At 45.7% G+C, this 20,340-nt stretch overlaps 1 protein-coding gene across 1 annotated transcript in view; it reads right to left on the bottom strand.

Annotated features, from left to right (window-relative positions):
• Positions 1–2,264: 2,264 nt before the first annotated feature.
• ITK (IL2 inducible T cell kinase) overlaps positions 2,265–20,340 on the bottom strand; it is a 40,576-nt gene continuing 22,500 nt past the window's right edge. The window contains exons 5-17 of the mRNA XM_005300006.4: positions 19,895–19,935; positions 19,106–19,257; positions 17,790–17,855; positions 16,714–16,768; positions 14,631–14,710; positions 12,510–12,646; positions 11,019–11,093; positions 10,114–10,285; positions 8,857–9,073; positions 7,669–7,733; positions 7,459–7,577; positions 3,795–3,952; positions 2,265–3,227 (exon numbers count right to left, since the gene is read on the bottom strand). Of these exons, the coding sequence (XP_005300063.1) occupies positions 3,156–3,227; positions 3,795–3,952; positions 7,459–7,577; positions 7,669–7,733; positions 8,857–9,073; positions 10,114–10,285; positions 11,019–11,093; positions 12,510–12,646; positions 14,631–14,710; positions 16,714–16,768; positions 17,790–17,855; positions 19,106–19,257; positions 19,895–19,935 (1,409 nt within the window). The 3' untranslated portion in view covers positions 2,265–3,155. The remainder of the gene's footprint in view (positions 3,228–3,794; positions 3,953–7,458; positions 7,578–7,668; positions 7,734–8,856; positions 9,074–10,113; positions 10,286–11,018; positions 11,094–12,509; positions 12,647–14,630; positions 14,711–16,713; positions 16,769–17,789; positions 17,856–19,105; positions 19,258–19,894; positions 19,936–20,340) is intronic.

Raw genomic sequence — 20,340 nt, 5'->3', positions numbered from 1 at the left:
CTTGTATGAAAGTCTGTCTTTAAAACAGTATGTTCTGGCGGTGGTAAGAGCCAGAGACATTCCCCACTGTTTCTGGGTGGGGCACCAGTGTGAAAAATAAAAACCACAGTTGTTGTATGACCACTTTATTCACTGTAAAAAAATATACTCTGTACACAAAGAATTCCTATGCAAGAAGATCTCAACATTACATCTAACAGAATTATTTAGTGCAATCGGTTGTAACTAATAAATATTTCCTTTACCTTATCCAAGAATAAATACTGTCTTAAAGGCATTACCCAGTGGGGCAATATTACAGTTACAAACACATTAGTAACCTGATGGTCCCTTACATGCAGGGCTAATGTGCAAGGCGCCTATCTTCACACATCCTGCACAAGGGTCTGCCACAATTACAGTCCTTGTGCTTGGGGAAGAACCCCTTCGGTGCCCCACTGTGGGTAAAGGGTGAGGGAGGGGAGGAGGCAGAGTCATGGCCAAGTCCCCCCCACATCAGTCACAAATGCTGCAGTCCCATGTGCCCTGGGCTGCTCACAATTCGCCTCTGAGCTCCCCAGGGTGCAGTTCCACATGGCACCCTATTCAGGGCAGTGATTATAGGCCAGATTTGGTGCCACAAGAACATGGCAGTGGGTGAACTGAAACTAGTGGGGAGGAACAAAGAGAAATCGGATGGAACTCGAGACACCGCAGAATTCTATTTGGGGCTGGTCATGCCCCAGCAGGGCCGGTGCTACCATTTAGGCAAACTAGGCGGTTGCCTAGGGCGCCAAGATTTGGGGGCGCCAAAAAGCGGTGCCCCCAATTTGTTTTTTACAGCGTTCCTATGCCGCCTCCTCCCCGAGCGCACGATCGGCGCCCCACTTCTCCCGCCTCCCAGGCTTGCAGAGCCAATCAGCTGTTTGGCGCCACAAGCCTGGGAGGGGGGAGAATTAGAGCGGGGGCGGCGTGCTTGGGGAGGAGGCGGAGCAGAGGTGAGCTGGGGTGGGGAGCTGCCGCATGGCTCCCGGGGGGGGGGAGCTGCCGCGGGGGGGATGCCTCAGGGGGGGGAGGAGGAGCTGCCACTGGGCTGGGGGGGGGGCGCAAGGCGCGCCCTAGGCGAAACTTCCTTGCACCGGCCCTGTGCCCCAGGTTTTGGTTCAGACTATCAAACAGACAGGGGCAGTAGTGGAGTTTGGATCTGGGGCCAAACATCCCCACCTTTTGGTGGCGTTCGGATCCAAGGTGCTGGGTCAGACCCGTCTCTGGTTTGTACATGAGGATGGCCTGCCTGCGAAAACGTTTCATGATGAAGTTTCACATGTGTATAGCTAAGAAATTAATGCAGAACAAAATCAAATGTGGGAGATGAATAAGCTAGGAGCAGTGCCTAGCATACACCCGTAGAGCTGGAAGAGATTCCAGGACCTAATGGCTAACAAAGAACTGAACAGAGTAACATTAAAAATAGATACATATACACATTATATACTGCTCCTTCAAGACTCTTCCTGTTATTCTAATGCTTAGCAAAAAGTCCCAGATCTTATTTAGCAATCCTGGGGATTAACAAAGCTTGCACTCTGGTTTTGAGACTGGTTACGTAAAAAAGAATGTCCCTGGGTTTTCCTAGAATATTAGTTAAGTTAAAGTATGCTGGGTAAATGGTACATAGCTTCTTCTAATACTACCACACAGAGACCAACACAATATGAAATACCCGGTCCATCCAATTCACGTAGGAGCTTGGATTATAAAATACAAGCCAGCGTTTTCCACACAACTAGGCAAATGATTGTGTCAGTGGCTGTATATGCTGTATGGGACAGAGTCTGGTCTCAGTAACACCTGTGTAAATCCACTGATTTTAAAAGTGTCCAGAAGGCTCAATAATTTTGTTCACAGAAGAGGTAAAGAAGTCTTTTTGGGGGGTGGATCCCTTGCTTTTCTGAGTGGGGAGGAGGGTAGGTCTCATTTTTCACTGAGCACTTGTACTTCTCTGCAGCGTTTCATCTCTCTGCATGTGCCTCCCTGCCTCCTCCACAGAACCTTGTCACCCAGCTGAGAACACGCCTGTTGAATTCCCACCCAGCGCTTTCTCTCTTGCTGTCCACCTCTCTTCAGAAAACACACCAGGTCCTGTGTAGCTCTAGAAAGGAGCCTTTCACCTTGGATGACGAGACCCTGAGCTCCCGCCCTTCGCCTGCCCCAGACGTGATCTGCCCAGTACGTTGCCAAGTTGTCCCTTGGTGTTCAAGCTGAAAGAGATCTTTGGAGGCCAATTTTTTTTCTTATGTAGAAGTCTTGCTGAGAATTTTGACACACACATTCTTCAGCTTTGTTTGTCCCCCACAGACATCCCCAACTGCACCAGAAAGTCTGCGTGTGTGGTTTTATTTGTATTTTTCCCCCACTAACAATATAACATTTGAAAGACCTTATAGTTTCTTTCACAGTTTTCTCAGGTACTATGTTCCTATTACTTGGACACTCTCTTCTACTTTACACTCTCCAGATTCCTACACCCCTTACTCCAGAGCTGCAGAGCGAATCATGCTAAGAGACGACACCGTCTTAACCCTTCAACATACAGGATGCAATGGCTACGCTCAGCCAGAACACTTGTCGGACCTGTGTGTCCTGGTCCCTGTTAATCCATCCATCCTTTTCTGCTCCAGACCGGCTGTGACACAGGCAAGTTTGGAAGCATCTGAATGGTGCTTAGAGAGAGAAGGTGGATGAGGTAATAATATCTTACATAGATCTCTCCTTGTCAGTGATGAGACACATTTCTCAAGGCAGGCTAAAGTTTCCTTTCATTTGGGTGCTTCCAGGGTTAAAATCACAATGCCAGATGCCTGAGCTCTGAGGCCACACACTGATCCTTATTATCCTCATGAGAAATTGGCGTGTTGGGTCGTCTGGCTCTGGGATCTTCGCTAAATCATTGGGCTGGTTTGTGAGAGTCTTAAACCAAACGGCTGTCTCCATCTTCTCAACATGGAGCTCTTGAAAAAGATTGGCCTGGCTGGAAGTTCAGGCCTCTGCCCCAACCTGGCTAGTACCATTATCTCTGGTAGGAGGGATTTTGTTAATGCTTTCTGTAGGGAAAACTCTGTAGTCTGCCCACTCCAGCTTCTTGGTCAGCTTCACTCAGTGAGCCGGTGTCCTGCTTAAAGATCAAATTCAGAGATCTCACTCAGCTGATAGAGCAGAACAGAGAAGGGGGGTCGGTCTTCTTTCCTCTGAGGGAGAAAGAAAAGAACAGCATTAAACTCCTACTTGAAAAGGGTTACAGGATAAGAGAGAGAACCTTGTAACGGGCCAGAGGCTGAATGGTAACAAAGGTAGAATCAATTCTTAAAGGGGAAAAATAAAAGTGAAAATGTGACTGAAATCAACATGGGAAGCAAATGTGACCTCGTGTGTTCAGGGCTGCTCTCCCTCTGATTTATGTCTCCTTTCTGTCAGCAGAGAAGTTGGCCCAATAATGGCTGACTGGCTTTGACTTCTGCCCTCTAAAGTGGGACCCACAGGGTGTGTTCTTAACTGGCGTTAGCTAGCATGAGTTAAAATCCTAGTGAAGACGAGGCAGCTTGCAGTTGTCACATGAGTTAGTAGGTCAAGTTAAAGACCATGGTGGAGCCTAGGGTTTACTGTGACCTGTTAACTTGTGTGAAAACTACACACTGCTTTGTCCCTAGGATTTTGCCTCATGTTAGCTAACTCGAGTTCAGAACACACCATTTTTCCTAGTGAAGACAAGGGGGAAGGGATCATAATATCTTGCCTGCGTAGGCTACAGTACTAACCGCATTCCAGCAGCTGCTCATAAGCTCATACATGGCCTTGGAGGCCAGCTTGGGTTTATACAGCCGGAGTCCTGCATTGATTTCTTCCACCACCTCTGCGTTGGTCCGGTTTTCGTAAGGGATTTTGCCTTCGCTGAAGACCTCCCACATCAACACTCCTGAAACAAACGAAAAAGGAAAGGGTAGTAAAGGAGCAACAGTGGCCTGCCCAAAACATCCCTCCCCAACAGTTGGTTTGAAGGGTCCTCAGCACCCCAATCAGCCCCCCCAAAGCCCACCATTTTTATCTGCTTTAACTCCCCATCCCTGAAGAGCCCAAGCTGTGACCACCATCCTTCCAGCTGAGGAGCACTAGATCAGACTCCCCTCCAGATCACACCCACATCTCTCTCCCTCATCAGCCCGAAGAGTCATTGAGACACAAGCCTTTCCTCAGTCCCCCACCCATCCCACAGGAACCAAGCATGCTCTGTCTACAGCAGATGAGTGAAGAAGAGCTGGGTTGAACTGCTCTACTTTGAGAGATTACTGTACCTGTTCCCTTCCATATGGTGGCAGATTATGGTGACGGGGGTGGGGGGACTATCTAGTGTTTAAGGCACTTTAAAGAAATGGAAGTTTGGATTGTAAAGTACTATGAGATCTACTAATAATAATAAATGGAGATATCCTATCCCCTAGAACTGGAAGGGACCTTGAAAGGTCATCGAGTCCAGCCCCCTGCCGTCACTGGCAGGACCAAGTACTGATTTTGCCCCAGATCCCTACATGGCCCCCTCAAGGATTGAACTCACAACCCTGGGTTTAGTAGGCCAATGCTCAAACCAAGGTATAATTATTGCGATTCTGCTCCCAGCTCACTCTTTGACTTATCACATGACCTTAGGCAAGTCTCTTAGGACCAGATTTGTAATGTTATTTAGATGCCTGACTCCCATTGAGAGCTGTAGGGTTTAGGCACCTAAATACATTTAACAATCTGACCCTTAGTCTTTCTGTAACTCAATGTCTGCATCTGTAGCCATGTGCTGGAAGGTGAGACTCCAGGACTGCTTTCCCCACTTGGTCAGATGGAGCCTGGGCTTATTCACTTTCAAGGAACACTACAGCGTTCATTTGATCTCCCAGGCTTTGGAGATGAAGGTGAGTTAGCTGAAGGTGCACATAAGGTTCACAGAGGAAGTGGAGGTATATATTCATCCTGAGAGGTGGAAGAATAACGGAGAGCTCACTCTTCATTGCTAGTTTAGTTTGTATGATGTTTTTGCCTTTAATGGACTGCATCTAGGAGAGGCACATCTCCAGCAGCCATGACTGCAGTACCAGATGCCTCACAAGCATGATTTAGTTCGTATTTTGACAAATGAGCAGGAGCAAAACTATGAAATAAAATGTGAACAGGTCAAATTAGCCACCCAAGCCTCAGCTATGGGAACTGCTCACCAGAAGAGATGGCAAGTTGTCATGAACTGTGATGAATGCATGTGAAATTGCAATGGAATTTCTAAGGGAGTATGGTGCATATTTTACCTCCTCATGAATACCAAAGGAATTCACTGGGACAGAATATCAGAGGGAGTCAGCAGAAAGGATGGCAGGAAATGTATGGTCTCATCTCGCTTGGAGAAAGAAACAAAGATACACAAAGGCAGAGGAGGAGTGGAAGAGAGACAAGCATAGAAAAATGACGACAAACTATGTTGCAGTCGTGTAGGGAGACCTTATAAATACAATGAACAAAAGTTATTTTGACTCTTGTCGGGGTTGATTCGGGCGGTCGCCTGATATGCTTGTGTGGCAGTACATGTGCATCTTGTCTTGGGCTGCCAAGGAAGTTACAAAAAGGAGGGACTGATGTAGCCAGACAGAAGGATCCATCTGGAATAAATACACGTCGCCTACAGCTTCATTTTTGCTCAACAAGGTCCAGTTCCCAGCACTGTTGATTCTTAAACAGGGAGAAGGGTGTCAGTATTTCAACCACACCAGACCACTCTTTAGCAGAGGGGATGCTGGGCCTGGCCTATGAGACTGGGTTTATTGCGAAATAACCGAAACATCTGAACTCCCCCCAATGTGCAGGTTCCTAGAGTTGGGAAGTCAGTTCTCATGTCCAGTTCTTTTAGCCTGGTCACAGCAGGATGGTTTCAATCCCAACAGAGCAGATTAATGGTCTGTGGGTAATAGAGCACAAAGACGCCCAGGGACGTGATGCCATGACATGACAGAGGAATCCTCTATGCAAACCCCTCTGCAGGGGAGATAAGAAGTCAGATGGACATTCAACAGTGGCATCTGCAAATTTCACAGAGGAGAGCCGTGCAATGCAAACAAGCCCCACAAAGGTGCCATTCTATCTTTAGATAAAACTAAATCAACTTTCCCCAGCTTGGCTCGACAAAATACTGCAAATAATGTCAAACTACGCAAAAGTTGGTGGGAGCTGTATGGCCCTTAAAGGGGCAGTGTTAGATAGAAAATCCTCTCCTAACTTATTGTCCATACTCATTTCTGAACGGTTGAGTAGAAGAACATAAACCAAACCTGTCCTTCAAAGCACATTTCTCCCTGTGTCACAGCTCCACAATGGCCAGGATGCTGTAGGATGTCACGGTCGGTTCTATTATCAACTGTTATTCTTTCGGGTGTGTTTAATGAGGGATGACAGAATGCTCAGCGGTGTAGAGATAGCCCCATCCCAAAAACCTCCGGCTTGGATTTTCAAAGCTGCCTAAGAGACTGAGGCACCCAACTCCCACTGACAGTCTAATAACCATCCAACGGGGCTTCATAAGCAAAATTACTTCAAACCACATAGCGGGACAAAGTAAGGAGGAGATTCTTGAGCACACAATAGTTTGAGGCCCACTCCTGCAACATGTAGGCCTGGGCACAGTGCTTAATGTTCCGAGTAGCCTCCCTGACTTCAAGCCATGCACAGCACGCGGCATGGAGTCATTTTGCAGAGCCGGGATTCGCATGCTGTCTAGGAATCTGCCCAACACTTTAGTGGCCAAGAGTGACATGTCATGGATTAGCCTTTGTTCGGACTAAGGTCATTGCCGTTAGCACTTTGAAAAACTGTCCAGTGGCTTTCTTAGGGGTGAGGGTGCAGAAGGGAGAGTTAGGAACAAATGCAAGTCACAGAGCGGCCCAGGAAACCTGAGAGCAGGTCAGGTGAGAAAAGAGCATGAAGGGAGAAGTACCGTTTTAGATGTACATAAAGCAAATGGCGTGAGCAGCGTAAATCTCAGGTGGCGGTGAGTTCTGAATAAAACATCATTGTCCAAGGCTGACATAGCATAGGCTCCACTCCTGTTCCCTTACAGTTCCCTGTCAGTGCACCTCCATTCTCATCTTGGACACTCCATGTGTAGCAGCCCCGGGCCTCCTGAACCTGAGACAGTACCTGGAGCTGCAGTACTGCAAAGGTGCAGCAGGTTGGATTTGCAGTACCCCACAAAGCCTAACTAGTTTATTGTTCTTTCTCCTTTGTCCTGAGAACAAAGGATTTAGTGCCCCTGCAGTCTTTATGCAGACAAAAGACCCACGGAATCCAGCACGTGTTCTGCCGGAATAAGGGCTTCCCTTCAGGATCAAGCTCCCGGTGATTATCCGATTTGCAGCTTACTGAATTTCCCCCGTTCTGATAAAAGGTTCTTACCAAATGACCAGACATCAGACTTGGTGCTGTAGTTGGAGTAGGAGAAAACCTCTGGGGCAGACCATTTGACTGGGAATTTGGTGCCGGTGGAGCTAGTGTACTGATCATCAAGGACATACCTGGAACAGACAAAGAGCAGAGCATGCTCAGTGACACGCACTGTTAAAGCTCAGGTATCACATTTCATAGGCCACACACATGCTATGTTACCTCGACATTCCAAAATCCGACACTTTGACGACTTGGGATTCTCCTACCAAACAATTCCGAGCTGCCTGCAAAAAAAGGGAGAAATACAGGGAGATCATTAGTACTTAAGGTTTCTCTGCTGTGATTCATTCCCTTGTCCTCTTATAGACAAACGATATTTAAAGAACTGCTTAATTTCCCCATAGAAATGTTGTCTAGCTGAGCAATGTGGAGAGTCAAAGTGACATCGCATAGTGAGATGGGGTCAGACAATTTAAATGCTATAATTTCCAGTTCAGTTTAACTTCAGTGCTTCCCTGTTGTTAAGAAAGTCCTACATGGGGAAGTTTGACCTGTAGTTTGCTCAGCTCTTTTATTTCTCCATCCATTAAAAATTCAGGCAACTACCCACTGACCCAGATGCTGTCTAAGCTTGGGTTAGCCAAACAATCGATAACTACTCCCCGCCCCCGCTCCCTGGGAACCAGGAGCAACCTGAGCTGAGTAATCCAGTCCCTCTTCTACAACAACAAATACATTTCTCCAACCCAGCTTTTAAAAAGCGACTGATGTAGCATGAAACAGCAGCTGCAACGTTTGTATCGAGCAATGGAATTATACATGGCAGAGATTCATGGTTGGCCATGGGACCACTGGTTAATTAAAGCGACTATACCAGAGGAGGGGGGTTAGTAACAGCGCACCCTGGAAGATGACAGAGCTTTGACTTCTTCCCTGATCTTAGACATGAACACTTTGTTCATCTCAGAGTTGCCAGCAGCACCATACTGACGGAGCTGGAGTTAGCAGTGAGGGGAAGAGGCAGCACAGGAGAGGGTGGGTCTTTGCCCCCTGCCTCCTCCCCCAAATGCAATTCTCGGCCTCCAGCAAAGGAGAGTAGACAGGGCCCCAGAGGATGCCTCTTCCACTAGAGTGCTTCCCTCACTCCCTGCTATTTCATAGTCTCCTCTGGGCTTAGCACGCACCCGGGCTCAGCCAAAAGCCACTGGGCCGATGCGGGGAACAATTGGGGGTGAAAATGCCTTGTATAGGCTAATCCAGACTGCTCTGCAAGGAGGAGAGATGGCAGATCCTCCTCCAACAGATACACGGGAGGGTGAGGGAGTTGAAATGAGGCAAGGGGGAAATCCCAAGACATTAACCAATCCTGGCTGGCTCAGAGAACAAGACGGTTTACGGGGGACATACCAGGTCTCTGTGAATGACAGAATCCTGCTCCAGATAAGCCATCCCTTCGCACACATCTTGGCACATCCCTAAGAGGGTTTCCTTGGAGAAGCTGCCCCGCTGGTTTCTGAGGTAATCCGACAAACAGCCATGCTCCATGAACTCAAACACCAGGCATATGGGAGCCTGTTCCATGCACACGCCATACAGCTGGACTAACTTGGGATGAGAGAGCTTCCTGCATGGAACAAAAGGAATGTGGGGGAGAGGAGAGTGAGGTGGGCTCATAGGATCTGCAATCACTCACAGAAATTATCATAAATATATGCCTCAAACACTATACAGTAACAAACCTTGTTGGTGTCACTGCAACCTTCCCGGTGCTAAGCGTAAGCAGCTCTTGCTGTGAGATGGACAAGTGTGAACATAAAAGAGGGAATTTAGGGGCGGATTCTAACATCACACTAGTTCAGCACTGATGTATCAACATTGACTTCAACAGAGTTATTCTGGATTTACACCGATGTAAATGAGATCAGAACCAGGCTATCGAAGAGTCAATGTATGTGACGAAAGTCTAATGGTGCGAATCAAGGCATCCCAGCCTCCACACTCTTCCTGCCCTTCCTTTTGCATACGCACTTTACAATTACCTAATACATTTGTCTTTTCAATATGTTCACACTCACATTCAACGTGAGTACACAGATGTATGGTCAGAAAAGTATTGCACAAGACTTGCTGACACATTCTGTGCACCCAAAACACCCCCAGGAACAACTGGTCAAAAAAGGTGGTGTTTTTTCCATGAACACGTTCAAATAAAATGGATTTTGTTCTGTTTTTTGTCAAAAAAGCACAAAACAAAAATTCGGATTGCCCAAAATCGAAAATTGTTTGGGTTTTTTTTTTCAACAAAAGCCAAAAAAGTTTAAATGAAATTTCTTCTTGTGGCGGTTTTTGTCAAAAAGCCATTTTTTGTCCAGAACCCCCCATCCCTGTTCTGAAGATACAGTGATCTAGCAGGACATTTGGGGTATTGGTAGAAGTATAGACACATTCTCTCACACTAAAAGTTCCCCTGGCCAGTAACTGCTACAGCACATGCTTTTATACACATCTTTCTAATAAATAAGCCAGCATCTAAGCACAGTTTAGTTTACATGATATTTTTTTAATGTTTCAATAGGGTGCTCTGAACCTTGGTTGGGTTTATTTTTTCTGTCCTTCTGAGCATGCCCACAATATATCAGCTGAGAATACAGAGTGGCCACTTACATCATGACTTGGGCCTCCTCAATAAAGTCCTCTTCTGACATTGCTCCTTCGCGAATGGTCTTTATAGCGACTTTAGTCTGATCCAGCCAGTAGCCAAGATGGACCAGCCCAAACTGACCGCTGCCAATCTCCTGCACAAATGTTAGCTCCCAAGGATTTATGACCCATTTTCCTGTTAACAGTAAGGGGACAAAAGGAGTAAAGATCTATCAGTAACTTCTGAGGAAGGATGGACTTGCAGGTAAGGCACTGAACTAGGATTCAGGTGATCTGCTTTTGCTTGGGTAATTTTGGGCAAATCACTTAACTTCTCTGTACTCCACTTTGCCATCTGAAAACCTGGGATAATAATTATTCCTTTTTCCCACCCGGTGTCTGTCTTGTCTATTTAGACTGTAAATTCTTCAGGGCAGGGACAAGCTCTGCATATGAATATATGCAGCACCTAGCAAAACTGGTCCTTGATGTCAGTTGGAGCCTCTAGGAATTACAATGATGACGATAACAATAATATTACTGTAGGAAACAATGTACAACAACAATGGGCCCATCACATGGCCCCCAACTCTCACAGATGGCACCATCACAGGTTACTTGGGAAGATGAATGGTCTTGCTTCTACACTCACTTCAGTATTTAATATTGACTTAAACAGGACTGGAAGCTATTCAGTTTCTCCCAGGAGGCTCCTTTAATCGACAACGTGCCTGTTGTGATGCCTACAAGTTCTTTCAAAGTCTTGTCATCTCTCTTGGAAATGTCTGAGTGTAAAGACTTGGAAACTGCCAGTTACTGCTGGGAGGTCTCCATAAGGAGATTCAGGCTCACAGAGCCAACCTGCGCTCCGGGGGATGAACATGCTATCTCAAGGCAAGAGAAGTATAGGCAGGGGAATAACTCCTTACCATAGCTCAGTCCTGCAGTGATAGGGGCCTTTTCTCTCCAGGAACAAACAGCGTACCGCAAACGAGTGACGAGACCTGGATCACGGAGGAAAATATGGGCCCCAGGTTAGTGCAGCTGACTAACATGGTGCAAAAAGTGCAAAGGTCACATACCGCCATAACAATGTCTGATCATTGGAAACGGGCAAAGAAATGAAAGACAGTAAATGTGTACCAGTCCATGCAAAAGCTACCTTTGGGAGGTCCGAGGTAGGTGTTTTAATATTTTGTACTGGATTAAAAGGTACTGGGACACTTGCCATTGTGTCCTCGGTCAGGGTTGCTGAATCAGAGAATGTGTATGTAACGCTTTGCTAGAGCAGAATGTGGAAGGGTTTGCATAGTCTTCATTAAAGTCACTGGAAAAGTTTGGGGCAGGTGTTAGGGAAATATTCTTAACAGCAAGAGCAACTATGAAATTTACAACCACAAAAGGTGCTCCAAGTGCTTCACTTCAGCTCGTCAAGAAGGGATTTGGTACAATGTCGGTCAGAAACGAGGTACTCTACATATAATGAGTAGTTCTGCAAAAAGCAGATTGAATGACCCAACTGGTGACCCAAGCTGGTCTTTTATTTCTAACCCTAGTGTTTTCTAGAAATAACTTTTTATTCTTAGAGAAGCACGAATTGAGAAGTCCTGCTCTGAGTGCATTAGCTGTTGTCAGTGCATTGCAGTGACTGCTAAATCCCACTTGGTGGCAGCCGAATCTCTGTTCGCGTCAAGGGTTGTGACTTCCTGTCTGCTCGAAGGAAGCAGTTTCCGATCTACATCAGCCAGAACCTTCATTTTTGCTCAGTCACTAAACAGGCGCTACGTAAATTAGACGTCTCCATTATCTGATGTTTGATTTCTGCTGCAATATCATGTGGTACCTGATATTTAGAGTTTCAGAGTAACAGCCGTGTTAGTCTGTATCCGCAAAAAGAAGAACAGGAGTACTTGTGGCACCTTAGAGACTAACAAATTTATTAGAGCATAAGCTTTCGTGGACTACAGCCCGAAGAAGTGGGCTGTAGTCCACGAAAGCTTATGCTCTAATAAATTTGTTAGTCTCTAAGGTGCCACAAGTACTCCTGTTCTTCTTTTTGCTGATATTTAGAGGCCCTCTTTCATGCACAAGGCATCTCTGTGAGCTCTGTAATGTCAAAGGGTGGATACAGGCAGTACAGGGGCTGTGTCCTGTATGCCAGTGCAGCCACTCTGAAATCTACAGTAGATCACACACGGCCTTAGACATTAGAACCTGCTGCAGTTGAGAGGTAATGTTAGAAACTATGTTGAGATTAACCCTTTACTGTCATCAGAAAGTGTCATGGGATCTTTAGCCTCCCCCTAATCAGCTACCAGAAGTGAGACAGAAGGGGATTCACTCAACTGAGCATTTCATCTTAAGAGCAGAAGTCCTGAGAGCCTTCACTCTTCCCAACTGCATGGGAAAACAGCACTCACCTGCTGCGTTGTGCTGGTGGTAGTTGATGAGTTCGGGGATGGAGTCAAACACGTGTTTTTCTGCCAAGTAATACCGCTTGGGGTTCTCATCAGTCTCTTTGATGTGATAATGCTTGATAACTGGGTTGTTGTCGTTGCTGAAAAAGAAGACATATTCTGTAAGAATAAGAGGCAGCAACAAAACCCCAGAAGTAGGGGAGATGAAGGGAAGAGGCAAGAGCAGTCTCACACTGCCAAGATTTTCCTAATTGTTCTGTGCCTGAATTTCTGTAACATTTGGCAGCACCCGGGGGAAAAAAGTCCACGGAATACAAGGTGTCAACAGAGCTTTGCATCTACATAGCACGACATAAGCCATGTGTTGGTTAAACCTTCTTTCTGCTCTTCTTCCTGGAGTCAAGATTACAAATATCCATAGCAGAATCCAACAATTTGGAAAAGTATGTTTGTGACCCAGGATTCCCAGGGGTGTGCTGTAAGGTATTAGAATTGTAAATGGTGTGTTCTGTTACTCCCTAGCATGGAGACCTGCCCTTTGACGGCAGGAAGAAGAGGTTCACCTTTAAAGGAGAAACGCAAAGCTAAGATGAAACCTGGAGCTCACAAACAGGGCGTGGAGAAACTCTGCCTTTGGGTCTAACTAAGATGTCCCCCTGCACACAAAGGGAAGACCCTTCAGCTGCTGAATTAGTGGGCTAATTTTAAGCTTGCCAATGGGGCAGACAGCCATTATATTGAAAGAGGAACAAGAGGGGTGAGCTACAAAAATCAACAAAACCACCTGCTTGCTTATTCACTCTCTCACTTCCCCGATAGCCGCACCTGTACAGACAGAGAGGTCTCCCTTGTGGTATTGGGGACGCAATGTTGCCAACCTCACAGCTGGAATTTTAGCAAATCACCTGAGACAAGTAGCCCCGAATAGCCTTTACAGCACCCCAGCAGGGTCCATATGGGGCAGTTACGGTGCAGCACCGCCATGTCCACACAGCCCCAGGGGAACCTCAATATGGAGCTTCACCCCTTGGGGACAGGACCGTGTGAGGCACGGGGCTGGCCCTGATGGGAAGTTCTACTTCCTAGAGCCTGAGAGAGGCGAGCCCGACAGAGTGAGTGCAGGGGCTGGCTCCAGCCTGGAGCCCTGCCTCTGAGACCCTAGCAGCTGCTGCTGGTGCGCTCTGCACGCACATCCCTCTAATGCGCTGATGCTTTGCTGCCACACCACCACCGTCACCTAGACAAGGCGACAAGCCCTAGTAACATCCCCCAGATTTCAGCACAGGGAACCATTTGCAGCCCAAAAAGTCACCTGTCACCGATTCCAGGTATTTTGTCATGGAGGCCTTCAAAAACTAGCCCAACTGGTGAAAAATCACCCTTTTTGGCAACACTGCTTTAAGGGCTGAGCTTCCCAGACAAAGAGATCTTTTTCTTAGGCAAGCTGGTTGCACCTGGACAGAGACTAAGGTGCAAGCACCTTAAGCGCTGAGTGATCACTGAACCAGCACCTGGTTCCAGTAGCGAAGAGGAACGACGAAGATAACCTGCGTGGAAGAATGCAGCAGCTAAAAGCCCCACCAGAGCTGAAACTCTCTGGAAATGTGGAAACCAACTTGAGAAGGCCAAAGGAGCACGGCACTCTACAGAACACCGCAGCCAGGAGCTCTCAGAGAATGGGCTGTGAGCATAATTATCGCTACTGCTGCTTTTTGGCAATAGGCTTTCTTCTTCATTACCAAAACCTTTTCTGCTAGTGGCATGTTGTGTCTATTCTGTATAATCCCCTTATAGGCTGTGATTCTGTAAATACTTAAGGGACTAGCTTTGCACATGTGTACTACCCTGGGATCAATGAGACTATCCAGATGCGTAAAGCGGTGTGCGTACGTGTTTGCAAGAGCACAGCCATATGTGTGTTTTCGCCAATGTATTTTGCTCTGTGTAGGGCAGTTTGCCAGACCTCTATGCCTGCAGGTGTTCATCCCTCTTTTTCAGAAGCATTATGGTTCTCCCTGAGTTCTTCCTTTAGGAGCAGAAGTGACTCTGGATGTTCAGACTCCCACATAAGTTGCTGGCCGAAGCCACTTAATCAATGCAGAAACCTGCTGAGCTCAACTGTACCTTAATGCCTTGGTGAAAACGGAGACCGTGTACATGCCAGGCTGCCTCGAATCTCTCACCATGAAGGCACCTTCCTTACCCTGCACCAAAAGTAGAAGGAAGAAGGGAGGTTAGATGCACAGTATGAGTAGAAACAGGTTGGGGGTATGTCACTTTACTACATGTCCGTGAGCGCCAAGCACAATGGGGCTCTGTCCTTGACTGGGACTCCAGGTGCTACTGTGATATAACTGATTAATAATAATAACAACCCCTTTGATCAATGAGACTTGGAGCATGTATCTGGCATGAGTTGCTCTGAACACTTCTTGCCCTCCCTCTCACCATTCATGATGGGAAATGCTGACCAAAAGTCGCCCACATGCAGAGCCACACGTTCTGGAGAAGCTCAAACAGCTAACCGTCATTGAGACAAATATGCCTCAGCTACAACCCACAGTGCAGTCACGCTGGTGTGAGAAACTGGAGAAACCAGCTCCCTGAGCGGCACCTGGCCACCTCCCGTAGGAGTTTATAGGAAATTTTCAAAACACAAACCCAGCTCACACAAGTTTTTATTTCCACCGAAATGCCATTTTTTCAGAGAAACAAAACCTTGCTCTTTTGCTCTGCTGTTACTAGAACTGGTCAGAAAATGGGGTTTGGTTTAATGGAGAAAATTCTGACAAGTTATTTTTTCCTCTTTTCACTGAAATTTACTTCAGTAAAATATCAGAAACTGAAATGTTCTGGTGTTCACCCAAAATATTTCAGTTTTGGGGCGTTCAGTGTTTTGATGAAACAGCAAAAATTTCTGTGGAAAGCAGAAACTTTTTTTTTTTTAAATTTTGTTTAGTTGAAACCCCAGTTTTCCTTTCACTAACAGTTATGAAGGAAAACGTTCGACCAGTCCTTGTTATTATGGAGCATCTGTTTGGAAAGGGAAGGTGCTCACACAAAAGCTATGGAGAGGCAAGGAAAGTTTTTTATTATTTTGAAACATGTTTGGCCCTTTCCTTATACCACACTCTGGGTGACAACAGGCACAGAAATACAGGAGGAGCTTAGGATAGCCCGGGCAACCCACAGGATCTTTTCCACATTTGTCATGAATTAAATATTAGAGGCAAGGTGAGTGAGGTAATATCTCTTATTGGACTAACTTCTGTTGGTGAGAGAGAAAAGCTTTCGAGCCACACAGAGCTCTGCTTCAGGTTGAGTGCTGTGTGGCTCCAAAGCGGGTCATTCTCAACAACCGAAGTTGGTGCAATAAAAGATATTACCTCACCTGCCCCGACTCTCTAACATCCTGGGACCGTTACAGCTACAACTACGCTGCATGCATGAATTAAACATTGTTATTCATTTGACACCATACTGTTTCCCTGGAACATGCCGAGGAACATTCTCTTTGTGATGCTGGTGGCACTATTCTGGATACGTCCGTGGGCGTTTTCCAGGAGGAGATATCACCTGAACTCTTTCTGCAAGGGCTATGCAGAGTCATGTGGTGTAGCTAAGCCACCTCCCTTCCCACCAACCATGGGAAACTTGGAATAACACAAACCATATTTAGAATACAGAAATGTGGCCAAATGTGCTCATGAGAACGAGCGGCCTGAGCTGTTTATTGACACTCGCTTTAGGTTGCCAGCTGACTTTGGCAGGCACTTGCACGGAGCCCCACTGGGGATCTGCATAGGTGGAGGGGTTCACGCATGAGGACCCCTTTTCAGGATTAGGGCTGTAGAGAGGGCAGGAGCTGTATAAATTTCCCCTGCAGAGCTTTGCCATGGCACCTCACTCCTGACCTGCAGACCACTCCTTGCAATCCCAGTCCAGGGCCCCATGTCAAGCGGAGACAGCCAGCCAAGCTCAATTATGGGGTATATGGAGAGACAAATGTTTTGTAGGGACTAACTCCAGACCAACAAACTCATCGACATTGGCAACCAGGAATCCAGGTCTCTGGAGGCAAAATAGAATTCCTTAACTCACTGGGAGTCACCTAACTTCCTTCCTCATATGCAATATCTTTAAGCAGATTGGAGTCTAAACAAACTCATTGCTTTCCAAATTCATTCAAAAAGTAACACCACTTTACCTCCTCTTTGAGGAGTACTTCTGCTTTGCTTCTGCTGATATTCTTATTGTACCATCTGAAAGCATCAAAAAGACTCAGTCAGCAATTCCAGGCTATTTGGACCAATCATCGTAAATTGCCTTGTTTAGCTTGCATAAACAAAACCATTTTTAAAATGTCAGTGAGCAACTTGCAGCATAACAATGAAGAAAATATACCATGGGACTGCCAATATTTGCTATGAATTAATATTCATGTCTTTAGATTGCCAGTTAACTCAAGGGACGTAATACATTTTGTAAAGGCTAATATCAAGCTTATAAAGTAGGGCCAGTCAAAAATGTCTCATGGAAAAGTATTTTTGATGGAAAAATATCTTTGAATTATATGAAAACTTTCAAGAAAATGTTTACATCATTCATATTTTCCTGATGGTTTTCAATGAATCAGTTTGAACAATTAGTTTCCTTTTGATTTGAACCGAAACAAAAACGTGTTTGGGGTTTTGTGGGATTTTTCCCCTTCCCCTCCGCCCACTCCCTTTTTTAATCTCAAATCATTTCATTGACAACAATCTAAAATGTAGGGAAAACTTTCCCCCCCAAACAAAAATATTTGGTTTTGTGCAAAATTTGTCCACGGAAGAAAATTCCCATTTTTAACCAGCCCTAGTTTTATTAGTGATAGGAAAGAGTTACTGACTTGAACTAACATTATCACTGCATCAGAAGTATAAAATGAGACTGTTCAAGAATAACATCAAGGGTAAGGTGAGAATGCTGCAGTTCCCTATTCATTTGTGTGATGTTACAAGACAGGCTCACAGGACCTGATTCCACTGTCTTCTAACTAGCATGATCATATAGGTCTGTTCTGTGTGGCTGTCAAACATTACCCAAACAAGTGTCATAATGACTACACAACGTGCAAGACAGTGGGACTTCAGGCTCACTGACTCAGCGGTAGCTTTAATATTAATACTACCTAGTTCTTATATAGTACTTCTCATCACTAGATCTCAATGCACCTTACAAAGGAGGTTAGTATCAATGCCACTGGAGCTGTCAGGGCCCATGAAACAAGTTCAAGCTACTTACTCGTATATTTGCAGGTTGTCTGGTGATTTTTCCACCAGGTAACTGCTTGGTACATATCCTTCGTGACTGTTAAAAGGAGATTAGGATGTCAATATATCAGAAAGCCAGGAGTTTCTTTGTACATGTACTGTCAGCTGTGAAAACTTTAGTCTGTAGGAAACCTCACTCCATGCTCTGTATGTGCTTGTTGTTTTTAAGGGATGCCAGCCAAAAATTAATCTAGACAAAAATTAATTTGTAAGGAGCTGATGTAGCATATTCCCTCCACCCCAGCGGAAAAGGAGTGTTCTGGAGGATTTGTGAATGAAAGGGGTGTACCTACGGCACAGTTAGAACGGTTTGAGAAATCTTCCAACAAAACTTTGGTTTGTTGGAAAACGCCAATTTGTTGAAACAGAAACTCTTTATGGGAAAGGGTTGGTTTTTAACAAATTTCCCATTTTAAAAACAATTTGAAAGAAGTTTCAAAACTGTCAAAATGTTCCATTTCAACGTTATTCCAAAGAGAAAACGTTCTGGTTTGGGGTAGGAATGACTTTTCATTGCAAAATGTAACTTAACTGATAGTAAAAAAAAAAAATGAAATGTTTTGACATCATCAAAACAAAACTATTCATCTGATTTTTTATTTTGTTCACGCAAATTTTTGAGATTTTGACGTTTCATCCTGATTTGGGATGGGAAAAAGCTTCAAAACCTCACAAATTCTCATGAGACAGGAAAACCGTCTCCCATCCAGCCGTAGGCACAGTGCTCCATCCAGGGCCATGCAGTTACATGTGGCTCTGTGCTCAGGGCTGCGGGGAGTTCTTACTCACACATAGACCCAGCGTTTCAGTTGAATTACTCATTTTCAGCAAGGGTTATGGAACCAGGCTGCTTGGGAGCTGCAGGGTTAATATGATTAATTCAGCCAGTTTTAAACTGTTCTGTGCTGTAACCTGGAGAATATTATCCTGAAAACACCGGAGCTAAGTGGCTTCTGCTTCCTGTTTGGGCTTTATTCTCTGCAGGCTTTGCAGAATTCTGGTTTCCAAAGCTGTAGGCCTGTGTTGCCAGCTGTGGGTTGGTATGAAAATGAATGTGTTTTAATGAAAAGGCCAGATTCCATATACATAAGCATTTCCTAATGCTACCTTTTCCATTAGCTGTTCCACTGAAGTCAATGGGACCCCTCCTCGAGGAAGGTGCTACTCAAGGTGAGTAAGGGTACCAGAATCTGGCCCGCAGCCATTTTTTTATTGAGTGTGTTTTGTGATGGACGCACACAACAGATTTACAGATGACTTAGGCGCTGCTAGGACAAAGGTACCTACCCATTCTTATCCTGAACCATCCACCAATGATCCTCAGAGTTGTCGAGAACGTAGTACTCCTCCCCGCGCTGTAAGGTCAGCTCCTGGGGATTCTGAACCTTGTAGTCATATATGGCCATTACTAAAGCATCCTTGGGGTCTAGCAACAACCTCTGCAAAAAAGGAAAACGATAACCAGGCTCAGAATTTATAGCCACAAAAATAAAGGGCAAGTAGCCATTAACTGCTAAGTCGGTGAAATGTGCCCTCCATAATGGATCTCATATTCTCGATGCTGGGAGATGTACATGGGGAAATGATTGAGTCTCTAGGCCCCTGGTGGGGGATGCTGGGATCACTGAGAAATTCCCAGCCCTTCTGGACAACAGCAACCCCGGCTGCCTGGGGAAGGAGCAACATGAGGACGGGTTATCAGTGTTGCTGAGCTTGTCAACCTTTGACGTGGAATAAGCGTGACGTGTTTCAGTGTGGGGGTGACTGCGCAGAACAGTGCTCCTGCTGCTCTCGCAACAACGCAAAATATTGCAAAGCGGCTGCGCATTTGTCAAGCGAAACTGCATCTTCCTGAGCAAACTTAGCTCCTAACATGGTGCTGCTCATACACAGCTTGAGAAAGACAAAGGTGAAAATCCAAGAGAAGCGCGGAATCCGGGAAGACTCAGGGGCGTGCTAATCTCTTTGCACAGAATAGTGCACTGAACTGCAATGACCCCTAAATGGGGCATTTCCCCCCGTGCAAGTTAATCAGACCAGCCACTGCTGAGGCTTCTCCTGCCTCGCTGCACTCACCCAGTTATCTTCAGGAGTGGGAGGAAGAGGCTTCTTGGAGGCTGAAATGAAATGAAGTCAATTAATTTGGAATCAATCTAGACAAAACCAGAGAAGAATATCAGGAAGCCATATGAGTGGCGTCAAAATGGCTGAGGTATAGAGAAGACAACCTAATTTCAGAATAACAAGGCTTGGCTCCTTATTGCTGTTGGACTAAGAAGTAAAAAAAGACCCTCACACTTGCATAGCATCTTTCAACCAGAAGAACTCGACCTGAAGGTGTTGTATGGGGGTTGCCTAGGCAGCAGTGGAAAGCAACTGTCGGTAGAATGCAACGTTTGTTTCCCCCTAGCAGCACTATACAGCCCATTCAGAAGAGGAAGTGGAGAATAACTTTCTCAGCTGAAACCACAGGGCAAATGGAGGTAGAACAAAATAAAATATAATTTTGCCATGACACAGGA

The sequence above is a fragment of the Chrysemys picta genome, chromosome 8 (assembly GCF_011386835.1).
Source record: "Chrysemys picta bellii isolate R12L10 chromosome 8, ASM1138683v2, whole genome shotgun sequence".
In the NCBI taxonomy this organism is placed as follows: Eukaryota; Metazoa; Chordata; order Testudines; family Emydidae; genus Chrysemys; species Chrysemys picta.
Note: the sequence above shows the minus strand (reverse complement) of the source record. Positions and strands in the feature narration are given on the sequence as shown.